The 13,286-nt window shown below is 32.6% G+C and overlaps 1 protein-coding gene across 2 annotated transcripts in view; it reads right to left on the bottom strand.

Moving 5' to 3' along the window:
- The window catches only part of ps (RNA-binding protein Nova-1-like protein passilla), a 260,367-nt gene that overhangs the window by 95,297 nt on the left and 151,784 nt on the right, over nucleotides 1–13,286 (bottom strand). For both annotated transcript variants that reach the window (XM_072535481.1, XM_072535482.1), the window contains one exon: nucleotides 5,956–6,102. In XM_072535481.1, coding sequence (XP_072391582.1) covers nucleotides 5,956–6,102 — 147 coding nt within the window. The remainder of the gene's footprint in view (nucleotides 1–5,955; nucleotides 6,103–13,286) is intronic.

The raw sequence follows: 13,286 nt of genomic DNA, 5'->3' as shown, positions 1-13,286 counted from the left end.
ATTATGAATTAGCGTTAAATAAATCAGTTTTTATGTATATTACGCTTAAAATCACAGATCGTTAAATTTGAAGACATAGTATGCGATTCCTGTGGACTACATATTATTTTCATAAAAATATTATTTAAGAAATTTGTCGTGTTTATCTACTATATTTTGTTGTTGTATCTATTGCACCAATTTTCTTGTTTCTATACAACCACCAACTTATTATGTCTTTCATGAAACTATTTTCACATCTACATACTGTGAATTGTTCTCCATAAAAATAAAACAAAGGCTCATCAACCATTAGCAAAATGTGAATTCTATAGGATAATCCACTGAAAGAGTTTATGAAAACATTGAAATGTGTATGCATAACAGTGTATGTACGTTTTTTAAATATCAATCACATGCTGCACAGTTTGAATATTTCCAGCTGTACATTTACGAAATTGCAGAGTCTCTACTATTAACAACAGTATAAACTTGTCAAAACACTATAAAAATTATTGGAATCAAACACTTTTCAGAATGTTGTTTATGAAGATCAATCGTGCATAATACTGTCAATGGCACAAAACATTGCTTATTTTCAACATTTAATGATTGTGTTTGAAGTATACAATAAAGAGTCATAATTTGTTTTATAACATTTCTATAGCAGCTACAAACAATGCCTGGTCGTACATTGCGGTATTTTTATTTTAATTGTTTGTTACAAATTATCAGTATTTATTTAGGCCTTAAGTTTGTTATTTAGTATAAACAATGTGAATCAATAGTTGAGGTATCGTTATAGTCCAGTCCTCATAGACTAAAATGCCACTGAACTCTAAAAACTCTGAGAATTTCAATAGTGGAACTCCAAAAACGATGCAAAAGAAGTTTGCCACTTCTACCACGAGTTTTGTCCTAAAACCCTCGTATTAGAGGGTTTTAGGATCGATTTACCAAGAATCTGTGCGCTGTAGAAAAAAATGTTTCAAACAAGAAATGCACCCATTAAACCTGAGATAATTTTGAAGTGGTCGAAGATTTTGAATGTCATCTACGAGTGCGAAATCAATTTTAAATAAATTTTTTATCAACAGGGCGGTAAAAATTCGAGTTTTTTTTTATCAGAGTATCCTATCGACAAAACTCGAAAATGCATTTTAAAGGTGAAGTGTGCAGCTTTCGCATGCAATTTTTGTATTATCAGAACACACTGTAACTGTAATCGGACAAAGGTGATATTTTGGCATAAATTGGTAACACTTATTTGACAGTTGCGGTGTTGACACTTTTTGTACTTTATTATTTTGAACTTTAAAGTGAATACCTCTTGTTTTATATTTTTACCTATTTAATAAAATATGTTCTTTTTAGAACAAAATTAGTGTTTTATTTCAAGAATATCGCGTAAGAATTTAAATAGTCGTTGTAAAGAAATGGTAGCTTCTTTGATTCATTATTTTGAACAGGAACGTGAAATAATAGCCCCAATCTACCCTTGACTGCTGTTAGAGAAGGATGTAAATGTATGTTTTGTATATTATTGTAGATGCTTAAAATATACATTCTTGTTTAAGCATGTAGCTGCAGCTTTAAATTTACATATTTCAACTGTGAGTTCTATTCCTCAGGCCGTAAAAAATTATACACTTCTTTATACGACACATACAAGCGGCTCAAATTGTTTTTAACAGGATTATTTTTTAACTCTTGTTTTGTTTCTATATATTTACATTAAATATTTATTTGTTTTGTTGTATAATCCACTTTTGCAATAATTATGTGACCTATTTGATTTAAAATGGATTCAGGATTTTTTTATACTTTGGCAACTATGTCAACTTCAATCTCTGTCAATGATAATGACGTGCAACGGTAAGTAAATTAGATGGACTGTAATGACTAATGACATAGAAACAAGACCCGGCACAGCAACAACACTTGAAACGCCAGAGATGAGAGTACTGAGAAGAATTACAGGAAATACGCTGAGAGATCGAAAGAGAAGTGAAGACATTAGAAGAAAATGTAACGTACAGTGTAGAAAAAAAGAAGGAATAACCACATAAGCAGAATAGGGAAGACCCGTGTCATCAAAATAGCAAGAGATAAGTCACCATTCGGCAGAAGAAGTATCGGACACCCCGCAAAAGATGGAGTGACAACCTTCCATAGAGGTATTAATCCGCCAATGAACAAGCAGAATTGCTTATAAAGAGAAAGAAAAAGAAGAAAAATTTCCCGTTTGTCTAAAAATAAATTAAAATTTATCGGGTTCTCCTTATAGCCGATATTGAATTATGATCCTCTCATATAAACTAATACTTTATACTTGAATGCAGATACGTCTACATATCATATTTCGGTAAAGAAAGAAAGCGTAAATTATATCCAACAAACTGATATTATGGCGTGACACGTGCGCCGATAACAACAAAAAGGAATTACATAAATAGATCCTATAAACTAAAAATTATGTTAAGGGATACAAGGTTTCCTGCTGAATCACCAGATTATTTTATGGCACACATAAACATTCATAACCACAACCACCGTATACATAGAATAAATGTTCAGAAGTAAGATAACTTCTATTCGATGCCACAACCCACAGAATATATTCATAACTAGTTTTAACTGGTTCTATGTTTTTCACAGATTACAAACCGAATAGTGCGATCAGAATTATGTGCATAAAATTTTCCGAAAAATAATAAAATAATATAATAAGTAGTAATTTAATCACATATTTTAATACACTGATGGAAAAAAATATCGAATATTTTGGAATTTTCAAATTTTTGTTTTTTCAAAATAAATTCTGGTCAATCAAGTCGTTTATTGTAAAATAGAGTTTAATTTTAACAATGTTTAATGAACAATTTTAAGTTTTTATGCGGAGAAAATTAAATTTTTATGTGAAAAAAATAAATGTTTAATATTAGGTAAATAAGATTATTTTACTCTAAACTTAAATGATAATTTAAATTCCTTAAATAAGTCGTTTTAACTGAAAGAAGTGCATGATTAGTAACGAGTATTCCCCCCTCTAGCTCTTATTACTGCTTGCATCTTTCTCAGCATGCTTGCAAGTAAATTTTGGACATATCCTTGGGAAATTGCATTCCATTCATCCTGTGCAGCAAGCCGAAGTTGCTCTATCGTATTTGGAACGGGATTTCTTTGTTGTATGCTGCGTTTTAGGTGATCCCACATGTGCTCTATTGGATTTAAATCCGGGCTAAACGGTGGCCAATCCATTCTTCGAATTTGGACCTAATCAAGATAATTACTCACTATGGCAGCGGCATGTGGTCAAGCATTATCGTGCATTAACGTGAATCTTTCATATCCAATGTTACCAACATATGACAAAACATGATCTTGAAGAATGTTTTAAACGTAAGAATCACTAGTCATTCGTCCAGTCACTTCCACAACTGCGGTACGTACCTCCCAACTAATACCCTCCCAAAAAACTATGCCATCAACTCCAAAACAAACTGTCTGGGCGAGACTGCAGCTGGCGAATCGTTCTCCAACTCTTCTGTAGACGTAGTTTTGACCATCTGGCTTCCATAATAGGATTCTGGTCTCATCAGTGAAAAGAACGTTCTTTCAGTTGTCGATATTCCACTAAATATGTGTTCTTGCAAATTCCAAACGACGAGCTTTATGATTTTGGAGAAGACGTGGAACTTTGGGGGGGGGGGGGCGTCTGGGCTTTAAGTTTGCTTCTTTGATCTTCGTCTAACTGTTTGTGAACTCACATTAACTTGTCTAACATTTAATAGCTCATTTCTGAGGTGCATCGATGTCAATGAACGATTTTCGTGTAGAATTAAGAACCAAAAAACGGTCATCAACTGCGGTTGTGCACCTTGGGCGTCCTTGACCAGGCCTTCGTACAAAATTTCCTGTTTCGCGGTACCTTTTTAGAGTATTCGAAACTATAGATTCAGTTCTGCCGAGACGTCGTGCGATACCTTTTTGAGCATATCCTTCCTCGTACAAAATTACAATATGTGCTACTTGGGCTTCATCGCAGTGTCGAATTGGTGGGATACTTGTTTTAAACTTAGATAAATCAAAACAATATTTAATTAAACTTAATAAATTAAACTAAAAATAACCGAATTAGTATGATTTTTCGTTTACGTGAAGAAGGATTTTTATGATAAAATGTACGAATGACACTAACCACTGAATAAGCGTCAAAATAAACATCAAAATATTTCAAACCAGTTGAGTACATCAGCCTACTATATGAGTATTGTCAGTAATCTAACATTATTTTGAAATAATAGTATCTACAAAAAAAATTGTAAAATTCCAAAATATTACATATTTTTGTAGAATTGCGACCATATTCCTTTTTTGGGTTTCACTAGCTTCAAAAGTAGATTTTTAGAAAATTATTGATAACTTTGACAATAAAACATGAATTTCGCGTGATAATACTGACAATATTACATAGTCAGCTATAAAAATTTCAAAAAGTTTCACTTACTAGTTGTTGCGAAATTGAAATTGTTTATCCCAAAAAGCTTTTATCTAAAACGTTATTATGAGTAAAATATTAGGTCTACATGAATCACAATGAATGAATGAGATCACAAATTGAAGAGAAAAAATTACATCATTTAGCGATTAAAAAAAATTATGTTAAATATTGTAAAAATAGGTTTACAAAAGTACTGTGATTTTAAGCTTATAAATATTTAAAATAACTCAGACGCATCAACATACACATACATTCTCGATTTTACTATTTCAAAAACTAAATTCATTAATTCAAATTTATAAAAGTCGCAATATCTCCGGTTCTAATCAACGAAAATTGATGGTTTTTAATTTTGGGTACCTCGTTGTATAGATGATAAAAATTTAATTAGTTAATTTGTGAATTGATTATTTAACCAAGTACTTAATATGACAAGGATAATGTGGATGTTTCATCCTTCAAAAAATCGGAATTCAAGTGGTCTAAAAAGACAAATTTAAAATCGAAGGCTAAGTTCAAGCTTCAGTTCTAATAAGAAACAGACTGGGACCAAACTCATTTGCCAAAAATGTGATGTAGAATTATGCAAAGAATGTTTTTCTATAGATCATCAAAAATGAAATGAAGTTTTGATGAATGAAAGAAATAAATGTTATCTCTTTTACAACTTTTGTTTTAGTGTGTAGATGTAGCGGTAGAAATCTTTACCAATGACGATAAATACTCAAATGTCCACAGGTAGCAATATTTACCTCCCCATGAAAGAAAAAATCGAAGATAATTTCCGTATAGAAATAGAAATGCCCGTAGTAATCTTTGCTACTGATGGTAAATACTTAATGCCCATAAAAAAATGAGTTCTGCGCCTTAAAAGGTTAAACTAAGACGCCCAGATCCATGACCTTTCGCTTACGATTCGAGTGCTCACTACACTGTAATAATACGTCGATCATTTCCGTTTTTTCTGAGACAGATTGAAATTTTCTAAAGATCTTTTGTCGGTTTCTTTAAATCCCAAAATATTTCGGAATTTTTAAGGTTCTGGGACTTATATTTCCATTTCTAATTCTTCGGCCATTTCATTTATTTGTTTTATTTATAAGCAGTTCTTTATTACGTTAATACGTATTACTATATTCAACATTTCTTCCAATTACGTATGTAAACTGGATGTAAATTGGATCCACATCACTTTCCTTGCTTCTAAATTCCTTGTTTCCTTGTCCCTGCCTTCCTCTTCATTATACACCTGTTACAGTCGATATAGTTGGCCGTGGTTTGAAACCATGTCCAGTTTCATAACATTAATATTACAATAAAAAAGGAGGCTCATATATACAAAAAAGGGCAAAGAATATTAAATATTGATGCCTGTATAAACCGGAAAAATATTGAAATGAGAAAGCCCAGTCAAAATAATAGTAACAAGGACTTTGAAATGATCTGAACATATACAAATACGGTTGACTTACCTGGGTAGTAATCATGTGATTTCGACATCTTAACTCTAGCTCCAGTTTCTTTCTGTAGTTGTGCAATGGTTTCACCTCCCTTTCCAATAATGGCTCCCGCTGCAACACTGGGAACCAAAACTTTGAAGTGGAAGGTACCATCTCCTCCTGAAACAATATACTGATTATTAATTTAATGAAAAAACCGACATATTTGGTATAAATTTATGAAAATTAAAGAACATATATATGTATTTTTGAAGTACCATTCTGTGTTTGGCGGTTATCACTGCAAGAATTGTGTTCATACAGAAAGTAATGAAAGAATGAAGTTAAAGTAACAATCCAAGAAAGAAATTGGGAAAGCACTTGACAATTGGAATAGTGAGTTAAAGAAGTAGATAATTAACTTTTAAAACATTTATTATGTCTATAGTAGAGTGAAAGCCATAATTTGTTCGGTGCAAAAGGGTGAAAAATTCAATTTTACTCTAAGAACTCTGGACATTTATTGACACAATTAATTAGCTCAAAAATAAAGCACAGATTAATATTAATCATCATTGTCTAAGGTGTTAAGGTTTAGGATATTTCAATCCTACACAATTCTAAATGTTAAATGTAGGTTTAAATGTAGCAAATTATATATTTGTATATCTAAGAAATTATCTTGAATTCTCTTTTTTGTGAACAGTCAATGCAAAAGAATAGAGTACAGAGTTTTAGAATTTTTCTTTGTATTTTCAAATATAAGTCGCCGGAATGAAAAATAATTAGGATAAGAACACTTGTTAAATGCGAGACAGGTTTTTTATTTGTATTGTCAGTAAAACTACACTTGAGTGCAAAACAATCGACTCAAAAGCGATATTTGAGATTACACCTTCTGTTTTAATGTAAGAAGTATGAAAATAACAAGATGTAATGTGCAAACAGTAACTTTATTATTGAACTTACAAAAACCACTATTTCATTATTTGGAAGACGCATTATAAAAACAATATGCTATACGAACAGAGTTTCTCAAATATTTATCATTGGAATTATCCCAAGGAAGACGTAATGAACAGAGAAATTATCCATTACGAAATGAATTTTTTTATTTTTCAATATCTGATATTACCACCTCTATTCCTAATTACACTTTCCAGGCGATTTCGCATGGATCGGATGACTTTTCTAATAAATTCTTGAATCATTGCTTCCCATTTATCATTAAGCGCAGCCCTTAATTCCATTATGCTCCTTGGTGCATGATTTCTGTTTCGAACCCTTCGTTTAAGATCATCCCAAACATACTCTATTGGACTTATGTCCGGGATCAACGCAGGCCAATTTATTGTAGGTATACCGATCTGTCAGATAGGTGGTGGTGACTCGTGCGGTATGACATCGTGCATTATCATGCAATAAAATAAAGGCATCACCAAGAAATCCCACGTATGGAACCACATTGCCTCTATCTGATGTAACGATCCGCCGTTAAACCTCCCCCCCCCCCCCCCCCGTCCTCCACCAGGCACGAAAACCAACTCGGTTTTCCCATCCACGGAAATGCCTGCCCAAAATATACAAGAACCGCCTCCATATGACACAATTTCTCGTATACAACATTGAGCAAATCGTTCTCCTGGCCTTCTATAGACTCGACACCTCTTTTCGTTGCCATGTAGGCAGATCCTACTTTCGTCGGAGAATAATACCTGACTCCATTGATAGTCGTCCCAATCCAGATGTTCGCGAGTAAATTCTAGTCGCCTTTACTTCTGGGGTGCAGTTAGCTTGGGACTCGTAGCTGCCCTTTTTGGTGTCAGGTTGGCTGCTTTAAGTCTACTTCTGACTTTCCAAACGCTAGTAACCACACCTCGGACCTCTCTAAGCTCTCCTTTGAGATTAGCACCAGTCAAATGTCGATTTCTCGGAGATTTAGATACAAGAAATCGATCATATCTCTTTGTTGTTGTTCGTTTACGGCCTCCTTCTTGTCGTCGGACATAATAATACGTCACCCGATTTACCAAAAACCGAAACTTTTTTCAAACTCAATAATGAGGATAATAATTGTACAATAAATATTATTAAATTTACACCTTTTAGATTGAAACAGGAGATAGACTTTCGCAAAATAATTTTGAGTCGATTTTTTTGCACTCAAGTGTAGTTCCAATTCCTTACATTTTTATTGGTACATCAATTATTTTGGACAGAACTGTGCATTCAGCTAGTCTTACCACTAACGAATAACTGCTGAATTTATTGTTTTTTGAAGGTGTGTGAGTAATGCTGGAGTATTATTTAATATAACGGTAAACCAATAGAGAAAACTAACGTCTATTAGGTATAATACCTATGCATATTATTTCTATGTCACTTATTATATTTTCAAATTCTTCGTTTTATGTACATTTAATTTTTATTAACAGAACTTTGGTAGACCGAAACTGAGATGTTACTGTAAAGTGTAAATTGAAGGTGGATTACTATTATTAGGTTTTCTTATAAAAGATTTTTTAGTTACTATATAAAAATTCCATAAATATCAATACAGTGTGACCTAGATTCGTTAGGAACTCCAAACGCAAAGAAATCCATCATTAGCATAATAACCTCAATGTTATACCAGAAATAATTCAGTACTATGTTGAACACAACATTCAAGGTTCATTTTTTTGATAATGCTATAATTTTTTTCGTGCGAAGTTTAGTGTGTTAGCAACCTTCAAATGTTATTGTCGTGACATAAGACCGGCTTCGAGGCAATTAAAAATATTTTTTAGTTGCTTATATATTTACAATAACCACAAGTTTCACAAAAGTGATACATTCTAAACAGATTAATCATACGATTATATTATAGTTAATAAAAACCCATGGTTTTTAACATTAATATGGATTTGTTGACATGCAGGATATAAAGTGCAAGGATTTAACTGTTAGATCTAAACATTTGCAAACGGATAATGGCTTCGGGTACATTAGTATGTAACTTACAAACGTGGAATCTATTTCGTGGTGGTGTTATCATCTTGCGTTACTACTACGAAGTAATTTAGCATTTTTTTTAGATCGTTTTTAGTTTTCTGTCCATAGATCTTGTCCATAGCACTTTTGCAAACATTTGCAGTCTATTGGAACACACGTTGACATAAAGCAATTGGAATATTGTTGATTTTATTGCTAATCCGTAGTTTCAGCTGAGCGATGGTAGCAGGGGATCAACGTAGACGCGGCTTTTCAAGTGCAGCACAAAAAGCTAGAGGCGTGAGATCATACAATCAAGGACACCATTTAATGTCGCCATGTAAGGAGATGAGACACCCTGGGAATAATTTATTTACAGCATTTACCGACTAGAATGCCGTATGTGATTCAGATTATGACAAACAGTCATAATCTGAAAAGCATTGAAACACTGCTGCACAAAAAGTGCTGTTAGAGCACGACCGCGAGCATCTTCAAAAAAATTGGGAACAATTATTCTTCCCTTTGTTGTCATCGCACTACACACTGTCACTTTTTTGGTATGAAGCTGTTTTGCATAGTATTCGTGTGGGTTATTAGGTTAGGTTAGGTTAGATTCTATCAATGGTTCTTACAACGTCTACTACGTTATCTTTTATTTCTTTACCAGCAATTATACCAACTACATTCCTGTTGTTACTTTGCCCTTCATACCACAATGTGTATCTTTCACTTACGCATGATTTATAAAAAATAAGACTCTTACGATTTAATGTTATAACAATCGGGAATATTTTCCTTTATATAAAAATTGTGGGGAATACAAAATATAATGGGTCTCTTAGAAAAATGATGAGGTACGGTACGGTAATATTCAAGGTCAATTAAATCCCCATAAATTCACGTGTATAAATATTCATCACAGAATCTAACGTAACTAATTACCTCTTGTTTAGTTATTTTATATAATTAATGTTTAAAAAAAGTCATAATTGATAATATATGCAACGATTTTTCTTTGTTGAAAAAATATTGTTATACAGCTGCAAAAGTAATTACAATGGAAACAGAAAGACACATATTTAATTTCTTTCGGTTTGTATGACTACAAATCGATTCCATTGGTCAATTTAGCCGATCGTGCCTATTTACAAATTGACATTAATTGACTATTTTATTACATATTACATTATCACCTTTTTATTAATATACCAGTTAGTTACAAATATTTCAAATGGCTTTGTCAAAGTTGTTTAAAAATCCGTTCGTTTTAACGGCATCCAAAGACCGAGATTGAAATTCTTTAAAAAGGATTTCACAGTGGGGGATTATTTAAGCGAAAAATGGAAGTCAATAAATAAAACTTGCATTATTTAAATATACCAGCAACGCCAGTAGTACTTGGTTTATTGTGGTAAAATCATTCCCGTTGCTCTCTAATATCCTCTAAACAATTTTTGTGGTGCCCTTTGTTTTCAAAAATTGTTCTGACAGTTCGAGTGTTAAATTTCCATCTTGTACTGTCGAAATCTTTTGACGTGACAACGTCTTAAATTAGGTTGTGGCTCGGAGTCATTTAAGAAAAAGTTTAACGCCCGCTCACGTCTGTTACAGTGAGTCACCGAACGAGAGAGAGGCCCGCCGGACCGGCGAATGCCTTGCGTCTCTCTCCCACTCAAACATGATCGGTCCGCTGCGCGCGGCACTAGAGAATTAGGCGCGTTGAATCGCTAAAGTTGAAAATCGTTGAAAGTATCGTCAGCTGTGTCTGTAGTGAAAATGTGGAGTGCTTACAGTGTCCTATTTTAGGGGGAACCACCAGTATCAGATATAATTTTAGGAAATTACCTAGGGACCTATATTCTTTTATAATATTGCTATGGATTTATCCATTTAATATTGAGCAATGATTGTAAACATTCTTTATAGTTTAAACTTCAATGAAAATTATTAACTGTGTCTAAAGACATATATAATATGAGGTATTTTACCCAAGAGTATTAAGTATAATGAATATACATAAAAACATAATTTTGTTTTCTTAGGATTTAACATTTTGTCAGCACATTATCTCAAATTCACACTTAAATCAATATGTTTTTACTATTAGGTCTGTTGAATGTTTGTTCTTTACACAAAATTTAGTCTATACTTCATATTTATTAAAGGCGGTAAAATATACATTACAATTCAGTTGTTTATAAACCACTTTCAAAGCATAAAGAACCTTTTAAGCTTTGTTTATATTATTTTGTGTATATTAATTGAGTTAATTGGAGTAGCCCACTTTGATACAAAAATACAGTCAATTTATGGATATTTCAAGGTGACAATCTAAAAAAAGCTGATTTCCTCCCATGCATTTTATTAGAAACACTTGAAATTTAAAAAAAATTTAAAAATCGTAAGATGTAAGACCTTAATCGTGAGATCGTGAGATTTGTCTTCAATTCGTGAGTAGATTCGTCATTTACAACAACTACAACAATAAAGGTAAATAATTGTACACTAATATTTCATTATCGTAAACTATGATTGATTGATTAATTGTTAGATTGACACAAAAGTTGAGAAACTGAGTTTATAGCGGCAATTCCTTGTTCCTATTGTGCAATTTAATAATATTCATATCAATAAATATTCTACCGAGAAAAAGACGTTGTCACGTAAAATCTTCGCCCGTAAAACCGACTTTACAGGCAACCGATTTTTTTTTTCACTATGTCATCTAGCATGCTAGTTCTTTTTATTGATCTTAAAACAAAAAAGCGAAAATGCATGTAAATTGGCAAAAAATTGGCTACAATTGCATGAACACAAACACTTTTCTGCAACATTAAATTAAATTGATGTGCATAACAATGTGCATAAAATGCGTAAGGAAAATATTTTCTTATTAAAACTTTGAACGCCACCTTCCCTTTCTGACATTACAGCCGCTCCACCATAGCTTTGGCCTACTAGCTGATTTACGGAAATATTAAGCAGTTCCAACTCTTTTCTAATTTATGTGGATATGTCACTGGCACTATGTGAAACAGGTTCTAAAAATTTCCAAAAACATTAGTAAATTTCATCACACTGAATGGATACAAACCGTGCCTCTGAAACCCGTTTTTTAACTCCCTTCTAGCAAACAGCAAGTTACAACAGCATCTAATATGTCATTTTGAACTAATTTTGACATACCTTTAAAAATATTTCCTTGCAAATGTTTCATAGCCATATCGATTTCTGATACAAAATCAATGAGACCCCTGTCTATTCCTGAATTTAAGCTTTCTGATGACTCGTCATGTCCCCGCAAAGCTACTTAGAATACGCCACAAAACTTTACACAATCGATAAGACGGGACAAAATGTAACGATTTTTTTCAACTTGGTCGTTAAAGTATTTCGTTAAAACAGACAAAAGTGTTGAATTAATTTAACCATAAACTATCTTTTCAATTGACAATAACGCACTTCCTATTCCAACTTTATTTTTTCTATAAAACCCGTCTAATGATAGTCATTGTAACAATTAGATGCATGGCCAATTTATCTATTATCGTGAATAATAGTTTTTATCAAATTTTTGCGGATTCGGTTGTCTAACATCCTCTTTTAGTTTATAAAACTAATAGTAGGTCAATTAATTCTACGAGCCAGTTTAATACGTTATTCAATGTCACGGGCAGTTTCACATAACAGAAAACCTGTTGATGACATCAAACAGTGTTACGTGGCTGCATATAATTCCTTGGTAGTATTTAATTAATTAGAATATTTAGCGTGTCTACCAATGAATTGCTAATTTTATTCAGATTTTTAGTAGAGTATCATTAAACATGGATATCTACTTATTAATTTTTAATTTTGTAATATTAGAAAGTAATATTTATGTGCTTGGATATTAAAGGTTCAAAGAAGATAAGGAAATGCCAAAAAGTTTGTCGATTACGTTTGTTAGCAATGGACGTAACCATTTTTCAGTGTCTGAATATGCCGTCAGACTAATCGTGAATAAATTCTAGACCTTTTGCTATGATAAACATCCGTATTTTCAATGTAGTTCGTATAAATTTTAGATCACGTTTTGGATTTGCAAATGTTATTCTTGTCGCATAAAGAAAAAGGAAACCTACAACTTCTTCAAGCTTTAGAACTTTTGCGTAACGAGCTTAAGGTTGTAATAAACTTTTTCCTTGTCTTTGGCCTAGAATATTGTCTCTGCAGGCCTATTTTAGGACACCTTAAACGATGGGATTTTTTGATACCGCTAAATGGTTCTACCAGACGCTTCTTTCGCAGTACAAGCAATCTTGTTACGAGCAGTTCCTTTATTCCCTGCCAACAGTAAGAAAGTTACTTTTTTATCCTTTGTCAGTTCCTGAAGGGACTGTTTACAG

Source organism: Diabrotica undecimpunctata, chromosome 6, assembly GCF_040954645.1.
Source record: "Diabrotica undecimpunctata isolate CICGRU chromosome 6, icDiaUnde3, whole genome shotgun sequence".
NCBI lineage: Eukaryota > Metazoa > Arthropoda > Insecta > Coleoptera > Chrysomelidae > Diabrotica > Diabrotica undecimpunctata.
This window is presented reverse-complemented; position numbering and strand designations above follow the sequence as displayed.